Below are 24679 nucleotides of genomic sequence, written 5' to 3'. Positions count from 1 at the left end.
CGTGAAATAGAAAAAAATGCTGGTACGAAAAACGAAAATTACTTGCAAAATCTGCCGTGATTTTGTATCACAGTTTTAGGTGGCCACCATCTTCGATTGCAAATCAGACAAGCATAAATTTGAAAAATAAGATGCACATGCCAAATTCATTTCAGAATGCCAAGTCTTCTTGACTTCTTAAACTAATTGTCGCCGCTATTGTCTTCACAGACTTTATGTTTGGAACATGGGTGTAACTATTGTGCGGTGGGACACAGGCCCGAGCATGCAGTGCGGCAAAGATCCCCGTTTGGGACCACGCACTAAGTCTTGTGTACTCCATGCTTAGAGTTTGGACAAGACAAAAAGAGGAGTTAATTGTTTTTTTTTGGGGGGGGGGGGGGTTTGAAAGTCATTGATTACCCGTCCGCCTTTCAGTAAACAAGGCTCCCGATACACTCTGCAAATTGCACCCCATTTACAACACTGATTTTAAAAAGATACATATTCGTTTTGTTATTTTCCGATTAGTTAAACTTTTTCCGAATTGAAGAATATAAAAAATTGATGTTTTTTTAATCTGGTTATTTTTCATGACAGATTACTTAAAATAGAACTCAGGAAATATGGAGATGTTTCGTGGAATTTAGTGGGCAAAAATTATATTTTACAAAATTCATTATAGCTTTCTGACTGGGCACATGTACAAAATATACATGTACTCGGCATGACTTCTGTAAAGCATGAAAGGATTATTCTTTTGTGTGAATGCTGGTACCCACATTTTAGGAAAGAGACTATACAAACACTTTACGGTCGATGGCTTTTAAAAAACAAATCAAACAAAGAAAAAATAAAGTTCCTTTGTAAATTGCAGTGTATGGATTTAGGCTTACGCATAATATTCCTGAAGACGGACATATGAAACATGTGAAACGTCGTGTTATAAAACCCGTTCTTTTCAGAACCGCACATGGGAGCAAATTAAGACTTTACTGTATCGACGTCTGAACCGTCTTAAAACCATCTTTAAAAGAACAAAATACCACAAGGGGGAAATTCCCCCCCCCCCCCTCCGCTGGATACGCCACTGCCTTGAAGTCTGAATTAATCTCGATCTGTTTTTGCTAGTAGGGGGGCCTACCATCCCGGATCAACACATTTCGCCATTTTACTCATTTTGGGCAGAACCAAAATTTTAATAGGATTGCAATGTGAAGCAACTCACGTTCTTCTACCAACAAAGGTATTAAAAAAAAAATCACATTTCAGATACAAATGATCACTCACAAAAAAAATCACATTCAACAATTATTTTTATGAGAGAATTGTTCTTTATCATGACCGTCCTTTCTAGAAATTGGTTGAATACAAAGCTTGAACAAAGTTAAATCGGCAGAAACAGAAACCTAAACTTGAGAAAGATTGAAGTTACAAAGAAGGAGCAAGTTGGGCTGGGTGACTAGAGTCGACTAGACTTAACCATAGTCGATCTAGATGGCACTCGAACGCTGCGTGGCTTGACTAGCTAGTCCAACTGGATCAACCTAGCCCAGGAGCACTGTTTCTCTAGTCAAATTCACCAGTTACGTCACAGTTTTTCAAGATGGTGGAAAGGGAAACTGGGGCAACTTTTGCAAACTTTTGTTATCACAGTTAACATTAACATTTAATGAGTAGTTTAACAATAAATTGTAGGTTTTGTTTTTATTTATTGCACTTAAGTTTAGTAGAGAAAAAAATATAGAGTAAAAAAATAATGACGTGCCAAGATTTGCTTCGTTTAACAGCGTGAAGGCCTGTTGTTGCTACACACTAATTATAATATTTTGACAAGTCGATCAACTATAGCGAAAAACAAACCACGCATGCACCCGAACTTGCTCATGATTGGTTTATTCATAAACATAAGTCATTGTCTCATTGAGTCATGAATAATAATCACTATGCACGCGTTTCTCTCTGTTACGTCATGAAACGCGCACTCTTTGCCCGTACGCGTGTTGTGTTGCGATGCCAGCGGCGCGCATACGGACGAGCGCGTGAGTAGCTCGCCGCGTTGACAAGACAAACATCACAAGTCTTGTCACAGCAGGACTGAAAAGCTAGCTGGGCGTGGATGTAAGCAAGACTGTTGACGACTGTGGGATGGGAGTAGAAGGCATTGGTGAGCAGTAACAACGTCTCCGTCCCACGAACTTTGAGGGAAAACGACAATGTCTCTGAAGCAAAGTAAGTCTGCATTTTCCAGATAAGTGCGTTGAGAAAAACCCTCTTTTTCGCAAAAAAAAAGGAGAAAAGCCTACTGATTCGTGCTCATGACCGTATCTTGTAACATGTTCCATTGCAGCACTGTTAGAAATCTTAGGCTTAATGAACTGTGTCAACATTCACTCAGATATTGCAACTGCTGTCCGGCAGTCCAGCCTGGCCAAATCCAACCGGATGGGGGAGCTCTTGCAACGATTTGAGAGCGGCGTGCCGTGCGGGACCCCGGACGACATCGACTTCCTCATCGATGAAATCGTGAAGCGAATCGAAAGGTAATGATTGTTCACAACCTATGTTTCATTACCCTTATTTGATATTTCCTGGACATCTCAGCTTTTCTAGAACGTTTAAATGTCTCATTTGATCAGTGTCTATTTAGGGTTATAACACTTTGGTAAAGCGTAAAAGAAAATCGAGGGCGAGTACTTCTCAGCTCTATGCACGACATGGTGGAAACGAGCATGTCTCATTTTGTTGCCCTTGCCATCCGCACTGCATCAAATCGTATATAAGTTAAAACGACACACGGAAACAGTAGTGTGCATTCGGACGAAAATTATTATAAAGAAAATACAAGGATGTGGTACTGATCTTTGCGTCAAACACTTCTGAAATTATTTTTTGCTTTGTTACAGGCGGTTGCTCTGCAGGCTAGCCCGGCTGTCCGAATTGGCACCTGATCAAGCCAGCGAGGGAGACGAACATACCAGAGCCGCTAAATTCCCAATACGACCGCGTCGTACTATAAGCGAGACGACTTTGCGACATGAAGCCCGCCTGATAGTCGACCAGGTCTTGAAGATTGTCATTCGACATCTCAAACTTGTCGGTCAGAAGAAAGCGAAGACGGGTGAGCGGACATCCAAACAGCCTGGAAGGGAAGTGGTAACTTCCACTGAGCACCGCGCATCGACAAGTAGGGATGGCGATACGAAAATAAGCCCGCAGATCGTCAAGCGGTACAATTACGTCAAGTCGAGCAAGCAAGCCGAGCCCAGACGCCTCAAGGAGATACAACCAACAGCAGAAGGTGTCGAAAACACCAAAGAGGCTCAGGCTTATCAACGACTTCCTCCCAGAGACGGCGATTCAGTGCGCACAGCCACAACCTATGCGCTAAGGAAAGCTGACAAGACCTCTCTTCGACGTTTCAGTGTGACCGGTAACGTCAATGCCCTCATGCTTGCCGGGGAGTGGGCAAAGGATGATGACAATATGGAAATCATCACTGAATCAAAACCAGCGAGTAAGACAGTCACTGCTCCAATCCATCAAGATGTCAAAATACTCCTTGCATCAAGTGGTGACTCTTCTGATGATCGGGTTCATCGTAAGGTTCCCTGTGATGATGCCCCAGAGGAATACAGATACGCACCTTTCACTCCACGAAAAGAACCGCCAAAGACAAGAGGAATAAACCAGTTCCTGAACTCCAGCTTCACTTACGCCAGGAGGGCTGAGATCAAGAAGTCCCTGCCGAAGTTTCTGGTGTCCAGGTCCCGCGAAGCCATGATGACCATGTTTAACGCGATCCGAGTTGCGATGGCCGAGGAAGAGATTGAAAACTTGGATTACGCTGGTGTCTTTGCTACTCTGATGGACCGGTCACTGGGCAAGAAGGACTTCCCTCAGCAAGCCACAACCTCCGACTCAAGGCCAAAGGCAATTTTCCGTCAGCAACCAGGCACAGAACGTTTATCGGAAAAGAAGACAGCGGCAAAACCACGTTATGATCACCGTCCCAATGGTAAAAATGTGCCTAGTTCGGCCGATGGCATATCCAGGGATCGCCTAAATGCCCGTCAGCAGAACTTCGGCACATTGGGAACCTACACGCTCCGTAAAGCAACCCGGTCCTGCCTCCGTCACATGATACAAAAAGGAAGCTCCTACAATGCCCTTCTCATGATGGCCTGCAATCTCAGGAATGGACAAACTGATGAGGAGTTCTGGGATGAAGCCCTGGATATGGATTTGGACGAGGCGACAAGGAAGGAAGTCATCTCTGACCTTGCAGAGCTGAGTCGACAAGCTCGTGACGGCACAGGCTTCTCAGATGATCCCAGGCAAACCTTTGATGATAGTTTAGAAAAGGAAAGCGTAGAAAGGAAGACAGTTGCCTTTGGAAAAGCACCACCTCGCAGTGAAACATCTGCAGATCAGCGTGACAATGTGTACAGCAGAGGTGGTGTCCGTCGTCAATCCAACACCAACTACATCTATGGCATGCACCGCGGCCTGAGACGCCTGCTGCCAAAGTTTACCGGTGGACGACCCTATTCTGCCTTGATGCACTACGCAGACAGCATGATAGCTGATGTGTACCAGGAGATGATTCGTACCGGACAGTTTATGCCTCTGACCACCCTCGCCAGTGCAACTGAGCCGAGAAAGATCAACGAGAAAGTAACCAGCGTGGGAGCCAGCTACACCAAGCCGGTACATGGTGATCGCTGGTCGGTTTCTACACAGACCGGCAAGAAGGTGGCAAAAACCAGCAATGAAGAGCTTTTCCACGATGCCTACTCTTGGATCGCCCAGGAAAGCAGGGACAAGTACGGCACAATGAGCGAGAAGCAGCGGTACAAGGAGCAAGTCCTCCCCACCAAGTCAGATGAAGACATACTGTACCGGCCCGTGGAAGACGTGGATGGGGGTAAGGAAGGATTTGCAAGGATTGCCTCCCAGCAAGGAACCACGGTGCCTGAGAAAAACGAAGAACCATTGGATGATGGAATCAATGAAAATCTTTGGCTGAGTGTTGAGGAGAACGATGCTGATGAAACCAAGCGTAGTGTGAGGTTTGCCGATGGAATCAACCCAGGGGAGACAGACAATGATAACCAGGATCAATCCTCGACATTCTTCCAGAAACTCGGCTACTACGAGCGGGTGGGCAGCGGCGAACTGCTGCACAAGAAGACGAAGCAACCAAAGCAGAAAGCTCAAAGTAAGGACGAAGAACCGTCAGAAATTTCCCAGGCCGGCTTGGAACAAGAAGAAGGCGACAATGACGAGATACAGCAACCGGAACGACCCCAAGAGAAAACGGAAGAGCGCCCTCTACCAGAAGAAGCGCCACAACAAACTGATGAGACGACGACAAAGCCTTCTTATTCACTGTGTAACTGCCTTTAATTATCGAAAACTCGGAATGAAACCCGCATGACTAAAAACAAAATAGAAAAAAACTAACAACCTGCAGTTTTAAAAATCAATCTTTCCAAATCGGCGGCATCTTGAATTTAGAAAAAGGTCATTAAAAATGAATCACAAGCCAGCGTCATGTTTTAGAGTAGTCTGTCAAAAAGATTATTATTATTAACGAGTAAAAATGTCTAACTTATACCAGCGATAACTTGTTTGTGCTTTGTTTATTTTGTAAAAACAAATGTGGCGATAAAGATTCAGAATAGCAAAACAAACATTTTCCCAAAAGAATTATTTCCACAGCTGTTCAACATCCACACTGGAGATCACTCGTAAGCAGAATAATTACACTATCATTTAACTTATCTAGTCCTATGTTTTAGGGGCATCAAAATTGAGATTGTGTTCACCTTTGATCGTCGTTGTATCAACATCTTCTTTTCTTTCTTTTTTAAATATTCAATAATTCAGCTTTCAGTGTTTCTTGACTCTACCAAGTCTATGGAGAATGTAGTTTAGCCTATGTTTATAATTATTATGTATTTGAACATTTCTAAAAATGTCTAGCAACAGACATTGTCCCTAAATATTAGTCATTACGTTTTAAAATTCATCATCATGGATTCATTGAAAAGAAATACGGAGGACGGCATTCACACATTAGAATTTCACCTATGTATGAGAAATTATAGAACCATTAATAAAATAAGATAGTTAAAGAACATTCGACTTTTTGAAATTTCGAGTTGGAAATTTGAAACGGAAATCCATAAAACATTCATGTTTTCAAATACATTAATTCGTGACAAAGAGTTTCTGTGTTGTAAAAAAAAACCACAAAAATGTATTGAAAGAGAATCTGATTAATTAAAGCGAAATTAATTGGTTGGCAAGGAGAGATTAAGAAGTAAAAAAAAAAAAAGGAAGTGCGCCCGATGTGGGGCTCGAACCCACGACCCTGGGATTAAGAGTCCCATGCTCTACCGACTGAGCTAACCGGGCATTAGCTGAGCATGGTAAGGAATCGTAGGTATATATAAATATAACAAGCTGCTCGTAACCTTGTACGTGGGAGTTCAACCAATAAAGGGGTGAAACATGAGGGGAGCTGGATGGCAATGGAACGAGGTTGCGGTCATACTAATAAGCGTCAAAATGCGTCAACACACACAGAAGCGTCAACACAGCGTCAACACCTCCAAAACGCATTGAAATTGACAAAACCAGTGTTCAAACCGTACGGTATGGGCAGAAATAAAATTTTGGCTCAAAATCAATAGGATAAACGTCTGAAAATTGTAATTTTTTGTCAAGAAAATTGGCTCTAAGTGCAGCGCCGAAATCGGCTGCCATCAGGTTGCTTCAGGGGCAGCGCAGACGATACCATTACGCAAAAGGGGTAATATCATTACACAATTAATCAACAGAGGGCGGTCGTTACGTGTGAATCCGTATACGACATGATAATTTCATTACCTCCACACCCATATCTGAAATGGTGGAGTGCAAGCTCGGTGCAAAGCAAGATGGCCGACAACGGCAGTGTTGCTTCGGATCATTTTTTCGCGTGAAAAAAACTCCATTTTCGTAAACGAAATGTAACCTCTGACCCACCAAAAATCTCTTTAAGACTAAACTTTAAAGTTCTATGCCTTTTTTGAAAATTTAGAATGCGTTTTGGCAGTGTTGACGGTGTGTTGACGCTTCTATCATGTGTTGACGCTTCTATCATGATCATGTGTTGACGCCTTGTTGACGCTGTGTTGACGCTTATTAGTACGACTCCGAGGTTGATGTCGGCGCGGCAAAAATACATACGAAAACATGTAACTTTGTAAGCGACTTAGTCCTACAGCAACTTAGCAAGGAAAGGTGTTGAAGCTGTGTCCGATATCACTTGCGCACGGAACCCCGAAATTCAACCTGTTCCTACTTCTTCTAGTCGGTAGGTTACCACTTTCATTTGGTGAAGCTGAAAAAAACTGCGGCTATCAATGTATCTTACCCTGTGTCAGTATTTCAAGGAGTTACTTAAGTTGGTGCCCAGATTCCGGACAAATTAGGCCATGGCCTAACAAAATAAGGAAAAAATTCCATACTGGGCCACCACTCATATTCCTTAATAAAATATAATAGGGCCTAATAATATGACCTGAAAAGTACCAAAAGTTGTAAATCTGAAGAAGAAACACTGTTTAACATGTTTAAGGAGTGCAAACATTCTTTGATAATACTTTAGTTTAAACTGTTCTGTCATCATGGCCCATAGACTTTGTGCAGGAGCTCTGAGTGGTGGCCCAGTATGGATTTTTTTCCGCGCACGGAACCCCGAAATTCAACCTGTTCCTACTTCTTCTAGTCGGTAGGTTACCACTTTCATTTGGTGAAGCTGAAAAAAACTGCGGCTATCAATGTATCTTACCCTGCATGCCCTGTGTCAGTATTTCAAGGAGTTACTTAAGTTGGTGCCCAGATTCCGGACAAATTAGGCCATGGCCTAACAAAATAAGGAAAAAATTCCATTTTTATTAAGGAATATGACTTTATGAGTGGTGGCCCAGTATGGATTTTTTCCCCCCGCTAATAGCTCCATGGGTGTGTTGGTTTGAGCATGATGATGAGGTTTCTTTTGAAAAAAAGTTTTGAAACTAAAGTAAAGAACTGGAAAGAATTTTCCGACACCACATTTTTCTTCATACTGCCTATATCATCTCAATAAACATGATAAAGGTCATTCATTGCAAAAATGTTGAAAAGACATGAATCTGGGACTGAATAACATTTCCAATTTTATTAGGAAATACTGAACATTTCGCGTTATTAAAAATAGATCCATTTCCTCAACGTGAGTCGGCAATTTGATATCTTATATATAGGCCTACTTCAGTACGTGCATGAGGGTGCCATACGATCTGCAGGCTTAAGAACAGATAAAAAAAGTGGGTCCGGTTCACGGCTATTTAAACACTTTGAAAAACAATGTATTGCAAATGTTTGATTTAAAAAAGAAAAGAAAAAAAAGAGGCAGCCGGCAAAAAAGGAAGCAGGATGGGGACGAGAAACTGGTTTATTTTGTTACTTGGCCTAAGGTCTATTGACAATCTATTCTCATCCTGATGCTGCTTTAGAAAAAAAAATCACAGATTGCAATAAGCCTATGCTATGTAAATCCCTGATTAGAGCTGATTGGGCCCTGTCAATCCAAACGTCCAAACATTGCAACATCTTAATCTAACACTATACTTGTGATTTGGGTTTTCTTTAAGAATGGCCTGTCAGTAAGAAACAAAATAAAAGATGGCGCAAACCTCTAGTGGAGTTGATCCGGAGATGCTGAACAAGATGGGCGTTCATCTCAAGTCCCAGGGCATCTTTGATCAATTCCGACGTGACTGCTTGGAAGATGTGGACACAAAGGTCAGTGCAGCCCTTAATGATTGTTGGGCATGATCGTTGGATCTGGGCTATCACTCAAGCGCTCAAGGAATGCACCTGTGCGATCGGTCGATCCTGTAGGAAACCTCAGACTTTCCTCCCCTTTTTCAAAACAATCCTCAAGAGCTGTGAATTAGAAAGAAAAGGTGATCGACTGATGGCGGGGCAAACGACAAATGGCGGTACGATTGACCAATGGCGCAGTGCGATCGACCAATGGCGCAGCGCGATCGACCGATCACGCAGATTGCGCACAACATGATCACATTCGTTCTGTTTTGTATGGGATTTCAATATTGGGTTTTGCCCTTCACCGATGTATTTTATAAACACTATATACCCAGCCTGTGCTGGGTCAATTTCACGGTGCTGGTAAGCACAAACATTTGCTTAGCACAAAAAATTCTGGCTTGTAAAAGCAGGTTACCAGCCAAAACTGGTTTTGTCTGAACTAGTGTTGCTCTCAGTAGCTGCCTCAAGGTAGTGAGTGCACTCTGTTACTTGACCCATGAGAGTGACCCACACAGCAGGCTGGACAGGTATCACCTAGAAACCATATATTCTTGACAGTAGTACATGGATAAGTGGATTCAGAAGCTTAAACCATTAGTCCTTGAAACGCCCCAAACTTCCCTGCCTATTACTCACTGTAGTGGCCCAAACCACCCTGCCTGTAACTCGCTGTAGTGGCCGAAACTGCCTTAGCCCTGTACTCTATGGTTGTATGGATTCTTCAGTGAATAAATACAATGTAGTACAGATGTTAATTGGGTCACTATGTTTCTTGTTAATCATATTTTCCCTTGCAGCCTGCCTACCAGAATCTGCGGCAGAAAGTCGAGAGTTACGTCTCGGCGTTTCTGGCCAAGGTCAAATGGGAGCCCAAAATGAACAAGAACCAGTTACGTGACAGCCTGCGCAGGCAAATAAACCAGTAAGTTGTTGGACAAGATGTTGAGTATACCAGCCATGTGTTGGCATAGTTTTGTGAGTTTAGAAAATATTAAAACAGTGCAGCTCAACAGGATCATTCCTTTGCAAGATAATGATTGGAGACGTTTAGTTGAAGGGTTTTATTGTATAGACTCGTTGCACTACTGGTTACCGGGAGAGAGTTTGGAGGGAATCTTGAATGCACTGCCCTTTATATCTCGCCCAGTAACATTGAGCTGCTAAGCACACTATTTCACAGAGAGTGTAAGCAGTAATCAAAACAAGAGGCATGCTAACCTCAGAATAAAAATTTGCGTGAAGACAAAAAAATGCACAACCTTGCATTATATTCACGCCCTGAAATTGTGCTTGAGGTTCGCCCTATTTTCTGCATTAGTCATCATATTTTTTTCTGCAAATTATTAGAGCAGTGCCATGAAATGGGCCCGTGGGACTCAGGCCGAGGTGATATAGATTTGTAAACAATCAGAAAAAAAATTTGCCTTGCGCACTTTCTCGTCACGAATGCAAACCAATGTGTAAACACACACACATACACATGCGAAATTATGTTCACCATTGATTGTGGACGTCCTATTGTCCCTCTTTTGTTTGTACTCTATCTTTTTAGGAAGACTCCCGTAGGTTTTGTACACGACCGCAATCGCGGACGTATGCTGGGAATCGTGGACGATATTGTTCTCTTTTGTTCTCTGGTATTTTTCGTCCACGGTTTGAAAAGATGAACATGTACAATGTATACCACACAGTGAGCTCTCACCAGCGCTCACAAAGCACCATCTATTCACAGAGTCTGTGGTGCACCTAAAACCCTGTTCCCCTGAAGTCTTTAAGCATAGACAGTTTGCCATTGCTTTACTGTTCAGAGTTTGATTCAGCTGGATTTGGAAAGTCTTCCTATTGCAAATGCTATTGAGTTACAAGTAGGGTTAAAGTTGAAAGTTTGACCTTTTCTGTCCGTGGTTTGCGTATGCCTACAGATCCGAGATGTTGTCTGCAGGCGTGGAACGAATCATTGAGCAGGTGATTGAACCCAAGATGCAGCACGTATTCAGACCACAGATTGAGAAGGTAAATGCTATCTCGGTTATTGTCAGTTTAGTGCTGATGGGGCCACGTCTTGTCTCATGTGAATTGTGAGATTTGTGGAATCGCTGCGCAAGTTGTGATGACAAAGAGAGGAATGGCAGACAATTGGTCTCCATTGCTGTTGTGCACCAGTCGTGCGAAGACACTAGAGGTTTTTGCACATTCAGATAAAACTTAGTCATATGTACTTCCTGCCGTATATGCAGGAAGCAGTGTGCGTGGAGTGCTGTGGCCTCGTGGTTAAGGGCACTGGATTCGTGGTCTGGGGGTAAAGCTGCGGGTTGTGGGTTCGAGTCCAGCCGGGGTCATGGTGCGTGTGCCCTTGAGCAAGGCATGTTGTCACTCATTGCTTCTCTCCACCCAGGAGTAAATGGGTACCTGTGAGGGCAGAGATGGTTATTGTGATTGATTTAGCTTGCTTGCGCCTAACAGGCAGCATCCAGCTGTATACTCCCCAGAAAGCTGAAATGGTATTTGGAATGTTTAATTGGCCCAATGATCAGGGGTAATAATAATACTGTAAGCGCTGTGATTTAGTTTACTAATAAGAGCATTCTTAAAAGTTCTTAAATGCCGATTATTATTATTATTATTATTGTTATACAGTATGCCCCGTACACTAGTGTTTTTATGAGAGGGTCCTTGTGGGCGGTACCCACACAAGCACATAACAATGGTACCCCGCAAGTCGATCTTTGTCTGATGGTACCCCACGAGAGAACTTCAGCAGAAGAGGGATAAGAAGAAAACAATATCAGTACCTCATAAAACCCCATCCACCAGGTCGTGTGCTCCCCTGAGTGGCCACACGGTGCTGTAGACTGTTTTTGCACGGCATCCACAGCTTCCTACCAGTATCCATTGTGGACACCACAGGCTCTGTGCACTGCATTCTTAGAGAGACCCTGAATGGATATACATTTTCTGTTTTTTCTTCCAATGCCAATGCTCAGGTTGTGGATGAATTCCTTGATCCCAAGGGAAACAAGGATGCAGAGAGTGTCAAGAAAGACCTGGCCACAACCTCTGGATGGCAAGGTAAGGGATCCTCATGACTGAAATTTTGGACCTTTCAGTAGTCTTCCAAACCCAAAATTCACTGAAGGTACTCCGGAAAAAATTGGGTTTATGAACCATTTGTTTTTAACTTTTTTAAATTATTTACAGTAATTAGCTGGAATTAGACGGAATTAGACCTCTCCTGCAGGTGAAAGTTTGATCAACAAATTGGATTGCCTTTTGCATTGAGTTAAGAATGACTTACCTTGCTGTAATGGAAATCGTTGGAATTTGTTATTGACCTCCAGGTGTGTCACAGCAGATCACACCACCTGCACCCCCAGATCTTCCGCCGGAGGTTCCAATCCCTGCCCCACCACTACCCCCTTCAGAGCCCCCAGCAGCGCCCCCTGAGGCACCTCCTGAAGCACCCCCAGACTCGCCTCCGGACGAGCCAGCCACATCAACCCCGAGTCAGCAAGACCCTGCGAAGGGCTTGCAACCGGGAACCTCGCCAACTGCTTCATCCGGAGGCAATACACCTTCCTCCGCAACCAGCAAGGGGCACGAAACCCCCGGCTTAGTGAAAAAGCAGCCAGGAGGGGTGACCCAAGTGACAGCCGAAGTCAAAGGGGAAAAGAAACCAGTCAGCGAGCCTTCAAGTGAGGTCAAACCGGCTGTGCCTGGCAAATCTCTGAACGTCAAAAGCGAACCAGTTAAAAATCAACCTGGAAAACCTCAGCCTGTCAAAGACCAAGAGGCAAAGAAAGTAACAACAAAAGACCAGGTCGTCAAGATGCAACCTTCGAAAGTGATCAAGAAAGTTCCTTCAGGATCTAAACTTGTCGAAATCGTCAAAACTCCTGACAAACCAAAACTAAGTATTCCTAGTAAGTCCTCTGCCTCAAAACCAAAATCGCCAGAAGATTCCAAGAAACTTGATGACAGGCCAAACCCCCAAGTAGCAGTCAAGAAGTCCACCCAGGATTTGGTAACAATGCTTCCACTGACGTCGGATGTGGTGAGGTCATTCATCTCCGCCAACTCCTCTGTTGTAATAATCACCCCAGAAGCCACCACGAGCACTAGCAAGTCAAGGGACACGGATTCCTTACAGTCACAGACCAAGGCAGTCATCAGCAGTCAGTTCATCCGAGAGGAGCAACACAGTTGGAGTCCCCTATCCATACCTGATGCACTGGCCTCCTCAAGCCTGGACATGGATCAGGCTGATCCGAGCATGGACCTGGAGATTGCTGACAGGGAGTCGGATGGAGAGAGCGGCCTGTCTGATATATCAGTCAGCTCTGTCCACACCAGTGATCTGTCGTCGTTTGATGAGGACATCAGCTCTTCTTCTTCGAGTTCCAGCACCGATTCCAGTAGTGAGGAGGAGGAAACCACTAAACCCAAACGAGTTTCACCTAAAAAGAGTAAGGCATTTGTTCACTATTAAGTTGGCTTATACTATAAGAGGGGATTCATTTTTGTACATTTTTATGATGGCATAACGATCAGTGCCACTATTGAATGACATTTTATAATTGGCATTATGAAATTAACTTCGCTTTTAATAGCTTTTTGCGAAAAGTTTGAACCAGGCATCAGACTCACATGATGACCCGAACACAGTTATTATCACAAATGCACAGCAGCAGGTGTTCAAGTACCACAATTAGATAATGCTATGATGATGAATCAAAAACTAGAGTAGAAAATCGACTTATTGAACTAGCAAGGCATATTCACATGAAGAATAACCCATAAGCACTAAAAAAAAAAATAATATGTGTACCACAAAAGTCATTCACTCCTGAATAGGTCATGCAAAGAATTTCAAAATAAAGAAGCTTTATTTTACATAGAATACATTTCGTTTCAAAGGAAAACAATATTTTGGATTACATTTGATTGCATCATCTGCTCTCTTCTGCTGTTTTCAGAGCTCCAGTGCATTCTGTAAAACAGCAGTAACAGTGTGTTGATAATCCAGGATGTTTTTGAGGGAACTTGTACAAGTAACCAACTGACGACTTTAAGACACTTTGAGGACTAACTGGCTAAAAGAATTACACATACAACAATGGATGAGTCAGTCAGTCTCACTAGATCGAATCTCCTCATCTTGTCTTTTCTTTTCCCAGAAAAGCCGAGCTCCGTTGTGTACCCTTCCGACAGCGACTCGGAGGTCCCCTCGGAAGTGACCATCAGCACGGACACCAGCAGGCCTGCCTCTGTAGCCTCGGACAAACCCTCAGCCAAGAGGTCCCCAAGATTGCAGGCCGCCAAACCCAGGGCTCTGGCGATCAGCCGTTACCATGGAGACAGCGAGGACGAGGACTCGCGTCAAGAGAGGAGAAAGAAGGCAGTGAGTTGAAGTTATCCCCAAACCAAATGTGTGCTTGGGTAGATTGGGGCGATATAAGGAATAACAGGCAGGACGGTTTTAGGGCGGTACAGGAACGGTTTACATGCTCAGTAGAATGAACATGAGAGCAACATAAATCATTGGTGAACCAGCAGTTGATTTGTGACCTTAAATGTTGTGAGCTAATATTAAAGTTGGAATGTGTGAAGTTGAATGATGACCAAACAATGTTCATCACCAAACTGCATGGTCCTGGCTCCTTGCTGTGCATTATGATGTTCACAGCTATCGGTAACCAGCAGTGTGGTACACATTGGTCAGCTGGCTCTAGACTAGTCCAACAAGTCATTGACTAGCATTCATTTGGAATTAGCATTCGATCAGAAATATAGGTTTACCAAACTTCGCGATCAAACTTTACTCAGAAATAATCCACAAGCAACCGTTACAACAAACATGAAGGGTAAGAGTATAATCAGTGCTGTTTAAAAAATGGGGCAGTGGTCGTCGATTCATGTCACACTTCTTTCTCTTCGCCAGGCTTTGGCTAAGGAGGAGAGAGCTCGGCGGCGGCAGTTGGCCAAAGAAGAGAGAGAAAAAGCTTTTGCTGAAAAACGGGAGAAGAGGACTCTAGATTCGGAAACAACTGATGGTATGTCGTAGCTCTGAACACCCTTGTCCTTTTTTAAAAAAAAAGTTTCAAAGCAGTATAAAGATTACTTTAATCATTTGCTCATTCAGTTTTACTCTACATGGGAGTTGCTCTATAGTGGATTTTGAAAGACAGGAAGATTCCTGGCTAAAGTGCTATGGGGTGTTAGGGTTGAGATTATAGAGGCAGATTGTAAATTGGGTGTATTTAGCGATAATTTGAACTTCTGCTTTTTGCTGTCTACTAAGAACATCCGTGGCTCTTACCAAAACAAAAAAACCAGTTGAATACATATTCAAAGTAAGGTTTCCAAGTTGTATGGCAAACCTTTATAATTCATTGCAGATTGTTCCGATTCTTTAAGAAAAAACAAGCAACCCAGTACTTTTAAAGTACCTATATGTTGGCCCCCAAAATAAATGGTTTAAACATAGCGCAATTTGAAATCTTTTGTGTAATTCCTCAACGTTACAAAAAAAATTGGGTATTATTTATTTGTTTATTTATTTTTATTTTTTGACAAACTTGATGAGAAGACTCAAGTGAGGCCAAGAAGACGCTTCGCAGGGAGGAGGCGGCGACAGCCTCGCCACTCAAAGCCACCAAGGAGCAGCTGAAGGAGCAGAAGATGCTGGAGAAGAAACGAGAGGTCCGGCGGAGACGCTCGCTCAACAAACGCTACTTTTCCGACGAGTTCTCCTCATCAATGCAAGGGATGAAAGTAAGTCCACGCCAATAGGTTGCGAGATGAGAATAGTGAAGGGTAGTCCTTGCTAGCAGCGTTTGCTATCGGTTTATTGGGGATGCCTCTCTGTATACAGTGTAATACTGGAGCTGATGGGGTAGAATACATCATTTGCAGCTATCCAAAAAGTAACCGACCGAATTACTGTTCAATCCTTACTTGGTTTAAAGTGAAATTAGTCCCAGTGAAATTAGTCCTTCTGGCATGCTGTCATTTTGAAGAAAACAACAAAAGAAGGTCTTTTCTGAAGATGCGTCTAAAGACGCATTTTTGGAAATTTCCGTAAGTCGTTCGTTTTTTTGAATGCATGTGCGAAGCTATGACACGACACACGCGCGTGTGGTTGCTATAATTCGTTGGTTCAGAGCGTGACATCGCGTAGCTGCAATCAGCTGAATAAGAACGTGTCCCGGACGCAGATTTCAGGTGCAATTCAAAACACGACTTGGCAACTTTTGAATTGAAATCGAGATCCTTGAATATTGTTTTCTCAAAATTTACAGCATTCATTGAGCTTAAGTTTCATCAGGTTAGGTACATGTATTTAGCATCTGTCTAGATTTTCAGCACTTTTGTTGTTTCAAACGAACATAAGCCGCAAATTACAAATGATGTACTCTACCTTCAACATAACAGGTGTTTGGATTTGGCAAATCCAAAACTGGCTTCAAATTTAAATGTTTAAGAAAACTTAGGAGAAGGAGCTTTGGGCAATGGGTTTCAGGTCACCCAGCATGTTAAATGCTGAACAGGATACAATACGTGCCCTCTGTAAGATAATGTGTAAGTAATTTGCTGTAAAATTATAAAACACCAAAACCGTGTTTATTTGTCAACTAAGGGAAATTCTGTGACCATTTCTGGAAGAAGTCGACCCAAGTCACTTACAAATATACATTCTGTTTAACAACATCTGTTGTTTATGAATTGCTTGTTTGCATATTCAGTGGTCAAATTCTGAGATTTTAAAATGCATACTCTTAAAATGGAACACAACACTTTCCATTCCAATTATTGTGTTCGTGTTTACTTTAAATATTTCCTACACGATTCAGTTCTTGTAAAATGAAATTGTAACAATTGTTGTACGACATTTTTGTGTGTGACTGATGTCACTTTATTTCCAGAGCAGGTCACAGCTCATACCAACAACTTAACGCCAAGTGTGCAATTAGGTAAAACTTACACAAAAATAGTCTCATCAGTTTCAAATTTACCTTGGTATGAAGGGTTTTTTAAATATTTTTGGTGGTGATTTAAGCTCTTTTCTATCCACACTCTCATGATGATTTCCTTCAGATTTCTTTGGGTGGTGGACCATATTTGAAAAATGTTGTTTTTTGTTTAGCTTTGCATGTTGGGTGACTGAAATCAATAAGGGATTTTGATGATATCATGTCAATTGATATACCCAGTGTGTATTAGGCACAAGGAATAGTTACAACCCAAACAATTATTCGTCGCGTCAGTGCAACAAGGTCGTAACTCGCAATCTACTCGTCTCGAATAATTCCCATTTCAAAGTTTTGTGTAAAGTTGTCTTTGATATGAAATACGTAGACTATATTATATTCTACATGTTTCATATCAAAGAAAAAATTATGTTGTGCCACAAAATTTAAAATGAACATTATTTGAGGTGAGTGAAATCCGAGTTATGACCTTGTTGCACTGACGCGACTTATTGTACGTTCAGGGGAGTCAGGCTGGCGTAGCGGTACTTTCCTCGCCTTCCACCGCTGTGATCCGGGTTCGATTCCTGCCTGGGCCAAAGTGTGGATTGGGCTTTCAGTCCCTACTTGATTCTGTGGGTTTTTCTCAGAATATACTTCTGGGGTTTTCCTCCCACATCTAAAACTTTAATTTCTTCACATTGTCTTCTCTTTACTGGGCCCCATGGGAGATCAGTGGATTCCACTGAATGGGTTACCCAGTTAAAAAAAATAATACTTTTCAGAAGTTTAAAAAAACAAACCAAAACAAAACACAAACAAAACCTAGGTTTCTTGATAAATTCTCATTATGATAGGAGTATTAACAAAACAGCTCTGAAAGTTTGTACTCATGTCGTTTGCATGTCTACACCCTCTTCAGCCTTTCTCAGTGGGCTTCCTCTATTCCCATTTTCTTCAATGAGATTTCATTTTTGTTGTAGGAAACAGTTACAAGTTTTCGCACTTAATTTGTGAAGTTCATGATGTTCATTTTACAATCATTAAGTAACCTTCATCAAAATCCCGTACATCTGTTGGCAGTTGATTTGTTTGTTCTGAAAGCCACTACGTCATTAACAGATTTTTTGTGTGTGTAGACTGGTCTAGGGCGAATTCTTTTATTGAATTCTCCAAAGTTTAAAACTCAAATTCAATCATTCATTGGTGATGCCTGGGTGAATTGTACACGTGAAAAGGTGTACATGTGGATGGAATTGATTGCTCACCTGCAGTGATTCTAATAATTAGGTTTTTACTTTCCTGTCAAACTCAAATTCAACATACTTGTCCTGCATGAATCAAAATTATCAAACCATCATGTGATAAGCAAAAAATATTTCACGGATATTTTCTAACTACGTTGTTAATTTCATCTTGTCCGTGCAACAAGGTCATATCTCCTAAAATGGGCCGTACGTGAAATGCGAGTTTCCGAATGTCAAAAGGTTGTATCTCACTTAAACTAACCCGGATGTACACACAAAGTCAATGGACGTCCAGATATGACTTTGTTCCATGGAACATATTCGTGCAAGATACGACTTTGTTGAAGAATGGAGTTACGACCTTGTTCCACTAACGCGATGATTTCATTGTTTTTCTCTCTTTTTATTTTCCAAAGGAGACGGTATCTCAACAAGAAGATGATGACGCGATGCAGCAAGAGGAGGCAAAGCAGCCAGAGGTGATCCCCCTGAGAGCATTCATCCGCAAGGAGAAGCTTCAGTGCTTCCACCTGATCTACCGTGAGCGCCGGGAGCCCCAGGTCCGATGCCACCACCTGCTCACCCAGGGGCTGAGCGGCGAACAACAGAGAAAGCTGAGCACTCGCAAGCGGAAGGAGAGGAGAGACTCCAAGGTTTCCAGGTTCGCCTTTGCTCAAGCCAAGGCGGTGGCTGGTGCCTCCGGCGAAAGAAGCAGTATGCCACGTTCACAGCCACAGCCAGCCAAAGACCAGAAGATTCCAGAGCAGGAGCAACAAGAAGAGCAACAACAGCCACAGGAAGAGACGGAGCAGCAGGCGATAACTAGAGATGTCCAGGAAGATTCTGAGAAACTACCAAGAGAGGAGGAGTCTAATATGCCACAGGGGGGCCAGGAACCAGAGTCAGTCCAAGAACCAGAGTCAGCCCAAGAACCAGAGTCAGTCCAAGAGCCAGAGTCAGTCCAAGAGCCAGAGTCAGTTCAAGAACCAGAGTCAGTCCAAGAACCAGAGCCAGTCCAAGAACCAGAGCCAGTCCAAGAACCTGAGTTAGTTCAAGAACCAGTGTCAGTTCAAGACCCAATGAAGGAGCACCAGCAGATGGAAGATGTTCAGTCATCTGTTGTTGAACAAGACCCTTGCTCTGTGGAAGAGAAAGGGAAGTTGGTTGAGGAGGCTGTGGAAGAAAAGGCCAAGACTGAAGAAGCAGTTCTGCTCGAGGAAAATCATGACAGGGTACAGCCAGAAGAGCTACAGCAGGATGTAGACGAAACTGTGCAGGATTTGGGACTAAAGGAGGGAGCAGAAATGCAACAGGGAGGAGAAGAAAAGGATGAAAGAATTAACAACCCGGATGAGAAACAGGAGCAGGTTAAAGCTGAAGAAGAGGAGCTTCCAAGTAGCGAACAGGGTTCTGGGCCGGAGGCTGAGAAATTGGTAGAGGAGTCCGGGATGCAGGAAGTTCAGGACCAGGAGGTAACTCATGAAGAGCAGAAAATCCAGGAAGAGTTGCTAGGGGATACAACCAAGACGGATCATCCTGAGGAACAGACATGCGGTAAAACAGCATCACGAGAAATAATTGAGCCCTCACTGAGGGATGCTACCGCTGTTGAGCAAGCAGCAAAAGCTCAACAAATTGTGACAGCAGACGAAGCAGGGTCAGCAGTTACCATGGAACCAGCAGTTACCGTGGAACCAGCAGTAACCGTGGTGACACCAAGTGAGGACATCGACAACCCACCAACTCCCACTCAGGATGAGCCATCAATTTACTCAGATGCAGATTCAGAGTCTGAAGAGCACAGCGACAAAGGATCATCCATCCCTATATACACAGTGCACAGCCCAAAGCACCTGCCTCTCGGGTCCGTTTTCAAGCTCAGTCAGACATCCCTGCAGGACATCAAGCCTGCTGGGGTACAAGCAGGAACAAGAACCCTGTCTAGAGACAGTGATGCCTCTGTACCTGATGACACTGAAAAACTTGGGGAGACTAGCTACAAGCGTGAGGATAGCCTTGAGAGTAACACGGACAGTGACAAACAAGACAAACCAATCAGCAGTGAGTCAAGACCCCAAGATAAGCCAATCAGTAGTGAGACTTCAGAGTCATCCCCGCCCGAGAGCCGCTATGGGACCCGCCCTAAGCGTCACGCCACCTCTCCCCGTGACTCACTAGATGATGACTACTTTTACTACGGCCAGTCTAAACGCGGCCGCTACTCGCAGTCGCCCATCTCCCATCAGGAAGAGGGGGATAAAGCTGGACGCTCCAGGTCAAGGAGGGTATCGACTGACAGCGGTAAATCAGATGGCCCTAGCCGTGAGGCTGCTGACAGACCCACAAGGGCTTCCCGTCAGAGGCACGTCTCCCCACCCCGACGTTACTCCCCCAGCGACACCAGGACATCTTACAGGAGGTCATCTACTTCATCACCCCACCCTCCTCCTGCCCCAACTCCGCCCACGAAGCAGACAAGGCGTGGCTCTTCACCATCCTCCCATGAGCACTTTACAAGACGTTCCTCCGGTCGAGATGAGGCCAAACGGGGCAACCGATACTCGGACATGTATTACTATAATGACCGTGGGTCGCGTAGCCAAACACCAAGCAGGGGAGGGGATAGAGGAAGGGCTCCTGAACCAGCCAGTAGCCGTCGAGGGTCCAGACGCTCCGTGGATGAAAGGTCAGGTAATCAACCTCCTACAAAAAGACGAAAGTAGGTAGCTTTCCAGGCAAACCATTTGTTTCTGAAATGTGGTGTTTATTGTGCTTAAAAAGCAAACAGTTATAATTTCTGTATGCGTTAATTCAATATTACAAACGCAAAAGCAAAAGAAAGTGAAAATATTTTTAAATTATTTTTGAAAGGTTATTCACAATTAGCACTTCACGTGTGATGCCAATCATAACAGGTCAAATGTTTTTTTGAATGCTTGCAGACACTTTGATTAATAGTTTACTTGCATGGCGAAATGTAACCAAGAGTGGTCAAATATCTTATGCCTGTTATTTTCCTTTTTAAGAAGTTTCACGCACAACTTACAAGCGCACACGAAACATTGCTTTGAAGAGTTTCAAAACCTTGATTGTTTTTCATGCGCTGGCAAGATATCTCACAAGTCGGAAAAAAAAAAATTCCATGATCGGTTCTCTTTTCAATACTTTTCTACCTCTTTGGTTTCCATCATCAAGGTACGTATATTAAGGTCAGTAAATATTAAAATTTAGAGGGCCTGACATTTTTATTCCAAAATAATATTTCCCAAAGGCAGGAAATTTTGCTTAAAAAAAAAGATCCACTTATGATTACAATGTCAGAAACACTTGCCCTTTTACGACTTTAAATTGTTAAGGTCAATCCAGTCGGCAGTTTGAAGCAGCCTGTTTATTTCTCATATTGCTCTGTAAATATTGCTCGGAGTTTAAAGGTCCAGAATGCTGTTGTCCTGGTATTAAGCAAGATGTTACATGATGATATTGGCATGTGGCGTGTATTCAGTGTGTGCATGTACGTGGATAATGTGGACAAATCGTTTAAAAAAACATGACTCTTCATATAGAAAAGTGTAGGAAAATGCATCCATTGCGCTTAATATCATTCTGGTGGGATAATTTAAGTAATGTATTATATCATGGCAGCGTAAATTATGATCAATTATGCACATTGCCAATTTTATTTTATTTAAGAACATATTCATTTCCACTACCGTATTACAATGTTTGTGTAATTATCCATTTATGGATTATTTTATTTTTTACAAACGGTTAGAGTTTATAATCTGAAAAGCATGAGTTTTGGTACTTTTCTGTTGCATCAAGTTTAAAGAGATTTCCCAAAACATCTTCATTGAAATGATGTTTCCTTTTCTTTTCGCAACACCAGATCAGATTCTTTGTACATTTGATCAAAAGAAACGTACATGTGTTGCTAGAAAACCAAAGTTGGAAGACTTTTGGGGTAAGAAGTAGCACCGGTATTGTAAAGTTGAGATGTAACTATGTTGTAGTTTTTTATCATCTGCATTTAAACAAAATGCATAATATATTTTAAAGTCTCTCTGTACCTTGCCAAGAGGGTTTCGAGTGGTGCTTCGTCATTTGGTTACTGAACACAAAAATACATGTATGTTTAAATTATACCAAATTTTTCATGATAAATGCAAGTACTGCTTGTTGCCTTGGCCCAATTTCATGGCACTGCTAACTGCTAAGCACACAATTTTCTGCCAACAGAGCCTCTATGTCTTGGAGACGGTAAGCAGTAAGCACAGCACGCTTACCTCAAAGGAAAAAGGTGCTTAAATCAGTGACGCTACAGTGAAAATCTGCATGCACATCACATCACGCCATGAAAAAGTGCTTAAGGTGAGCACAATTTTCTGCTATAGTAAGCACAACTTTTCTGCTTACCGTTTCAGGGCCATGAAAGCGGTCCCTGGAGTGAAGCATGTTTCATGGATATACACTTTGCATTAACATGTTATAAGCAGGGCGAAGTTACATGTGATGCATATTAAGTAAGACTACAAGGTTTTTGTGTGTGCTCAAAATGGTAATTTCCTAAACACTACTTTCTACCTGGTAGCCACATGAAACTGTGCCGAGTCAGTAGTGGCTATTAAGTAATTACACAAATTATGTTTGCTAAAAAAATTAAGCTTAGGATTTATTCTCTTGAAAATCCCCAAGTATTCTGAAATGCACATTTTTGTGTTCATGTATAAGGTGATTTGTAGTAAATGTACAAGCAGCAAAGAGGCAGTGTGTTTCATGTATTCAACAGGTTTATTTAATAAAATACATGTAGCATGAAAATAATCTACCTTTCGAAACGCTACTTCTACGGTGTCAATACATGTACTTATTCTGTGAACACTTGGGTATTCAGCATTTATCCAGTGGTGGCGGACATTTTGAAAATGGTTGTTCTATATTAGGGCTGATAACTGACCGTATTGACCATTTTCTTTTTATATAACTTTTTTTTCCGTATAATATAACATTTACATACATCCTATAATTCTGTGTAACTAAATCATTTTACTCCTTTAAAATGAATAACATAAATTGACGAAAATTGCATTTGTATAGTGACATAATTTAAAAATCATCAAACAACGGCGCATAACACACCAATGAATAAATATCATTCGTCTTAAAACAATCATAAAGTAATGCCATTTGTTCATAAAACATATCACCAAATAAGACTCGATTATGACACCCCATGCCTTAATGTAACACAAAATCAGCACAGAACAATAGTACAGTATTAGATATGACATTTATTCCAGTTTCTTTGCCTGATTATGCCCAGGCGAAAACAGAATTAAGCAAATCCTTAATATTTTTTTTTTTGATGTTCAATTCCAGCGTTACGTAATATCCCTGACAGAGCTCGTAGAGACCTCAGTAAATAAACCTAACAAGATATTTTCAATTCTTATACACTGTATATCCATCATCTAGTAATGGTCAAGGAGATTACAGACTTGGAGTTGTAGGTCATTTTTCTGAATCGTTAATTAGATATCATAATTGGCTCTGTCACGGACATTACACTGCCTTTCATAATGCTGTAATTGCCCTGAAAAAGCAGGAGCACCAATAACACATACTAGAGCAAAACAAAAAAAACAACCAAAAACAAAACAGTAATACAATAAACTTTGTTCTATTTGACAGCTACAAATATGAATTTTATTAAAGGTTTTTATTAAAATAATGATAACTGGATATAGGAAATCTATTTGTTCAAAATGGATAACAATCTTTTATTGTTTCAAGGTGATGGTAAAAAAAAGGTCTTTGGTCAAAGAGCTACCAGGACGGAAGATAAGCCTTTAAAGTTGTACATGTAAACCCTTTCCCCACTCACTTAAGTCAATAATATAAATAGAATAAATTTAAAATAGTTAGGAATCAATAAAAAAGCAACCATTTCAATCATACATTAACATGATAGTTGCTAGATGTAGTAAACTTGGATCATAATTCATGCATTAATTTTAAAATTGTTTGTTTGTTGTATATGTACATATGTAAACTAACACATCTTTGTATGTAGCATACAACATTTCACAGGCAGTAAATATATCCTCAATTTTGGTATACATGTCTATGTATACTGGTTATTGTCAACAGTTGTTGACTGCTGTGATGTGAAACATGGTGTCAAAAATATGGGGTGAAATCAGTCAAAATTATTGATATTTTTTCGACGATTTGTGCCCAAATCTTTAAAATCTTGGGTGTTGGAATATAAATTGAGGCTCCTCTTGCATCCCAAGGAATTTCTGCCTTGTTTGGGAAAAAATCAATTTTTGGCAAAATTTTGATCAAAATGTAAGGTTAACCCCTTACATTTTTGTCAATTTTGGCCAAAAAATTAACTTGCTTGAAACTTCCTGGAAAGATGCCTAAGGGGCCCTCGAACACATTCCAACTCGATTTATGGATTGAATTGCTATTCAAATGAAATATTGCGTCGAAAATATGGGGTGAAATCAGTCTAAATTATCGATTTTTTTCTTCTTCAAAAATCGACAATTTTTTCCCCAAATCTTAAAAATCTTGGGTATTGGAATATAAATTGAGGCTCCTCTTGCATCCCAA

At 41.9% G+C, this 24679-nt stretch overlaps 2 protein-coding genes and 1 non-coding gene across 4 annotated transcripts; 2 read left to right on the top strand and 1 right to left on the bottom strand.

The window, feature by feature from the left end:
* Positions 1 to 1982: 1982 nt before the first annotated feature.
* Positions 1983 to 6209, top strand: LOC119739588. Its single transcript, XM_038214572.1, has 3 exons — positions 1983 to 2211; positions 2378 to 2522; positions 2886 to 6209. The coding sequence occupies exons 1-3, from the start codon at positions 2196 to 2198 to the stop codon at positions 5386 to 5388; spliced, it is 2664 nt and encodes an 887-aa protein (XP_038070500.1). The 5' UTR covers positions 1983 to 2195; the 3' UTR covers positions 5389 to 6209.
* A 120-nt stretch (positions 6210 to 6329) lies between these two features.
* Positions 6330 to 6402, bottom strand: Trnak-cuu. The gene has a single exon. It is a non-coding gene; the product is annotated as a tRNA-Lys (tRNA).
* Positions 6380 to 21342, top strand: LOC119739587 (biorientation of chromosomes in cell division protein 1-like 1). Of its 2 annotated transcripts, none has more exons than XM_038214570.1 (10): positions 6380 to 7345; positions 8667 to 8817; positions 9645 to 9769; positions 10770 to 10860; positions 11832 to 11916; positions 12186 to 13310; positions 14022 to 14245; positions 14786 to 14897; positions 15434 to 15618; positions 18478 to 21342. In XM_038214570.1, exons 2-10 carry the CDS (start codon positions 8698 to 8700, stop codon positions 20782 to 20784), a joined length of 4374 nt encoding a protein of 1457 aa, XP_038070498.1. In that variant the 5' UTR covers positions 6380 to 7345; positions 8667 to 8697; the 3' UTR covers positions 20785 to 21342. The 2 variants fall into 2 exon arrangements, with proteins under 2 accessions (XP_038070498.1, XP_038070499.1); XM_038214571.1 differs by lacking the exon at positions 6380 to 7345 and adding an exon at positions 7728 to 7762.
* The last annotated feature ends 3337 nt before the right edge of the window (positions 21343 to 24679 follow it).

The sequence above is a fragment of the Patiria miniata genome, unplaced genomic scaffold (genome assembly GCF_015706575.1).
Source record: "Patiria miniata isolate m_02_andy unplaced genomic scaffold, ASM1570657v1 HiC_scaffold_4, whole genome shotgun sequence".
NCBI lineage: Eukaryota > Metazoa > Echinodermata > Asteroidea > Valvatida > Asterinidae > Patiria > Patiria miniata.
Note: the sequence above shows the minus strand (reverse complement) of the source record. Positions and strands in the feature narration are given on the sequence as shown.

Bases quoted from the DNA above. Each gene is read 5' to 3' on its own strand.
- LOC119739588 (XM_038214572.1), top strand. The intron at 2,523-2,885 runs GTAATGATTGTT...GCTTTGTTACAG, and splicing joins ATCGTGAAGCGAATCGAAAG to GCGGTTGCTCTGCAGGCTAG.
- LOC119739587 (XM_038214570.1), top strand. From the start codon at position 8,698: ATGGCGCAAACCTCTAGTGGAGTTGATCCGGAGATGCTGAACAAGATG. The intron at 10,861-11,831 runs GTAAATGCTATC...GCCAATGCTCAG, and splicing joins TCAGACCACAGATTGAGAAG to GTTGTGGATGAATTCCTTGA. The intron at 14,246-14,785 runs GTGAGTTGAAGT...TCTCTTCGCCAG, and splicing joins AAGAGAGGAGAAAGAAGGCA to GCTTTGGCTAAGGAGGAGAG.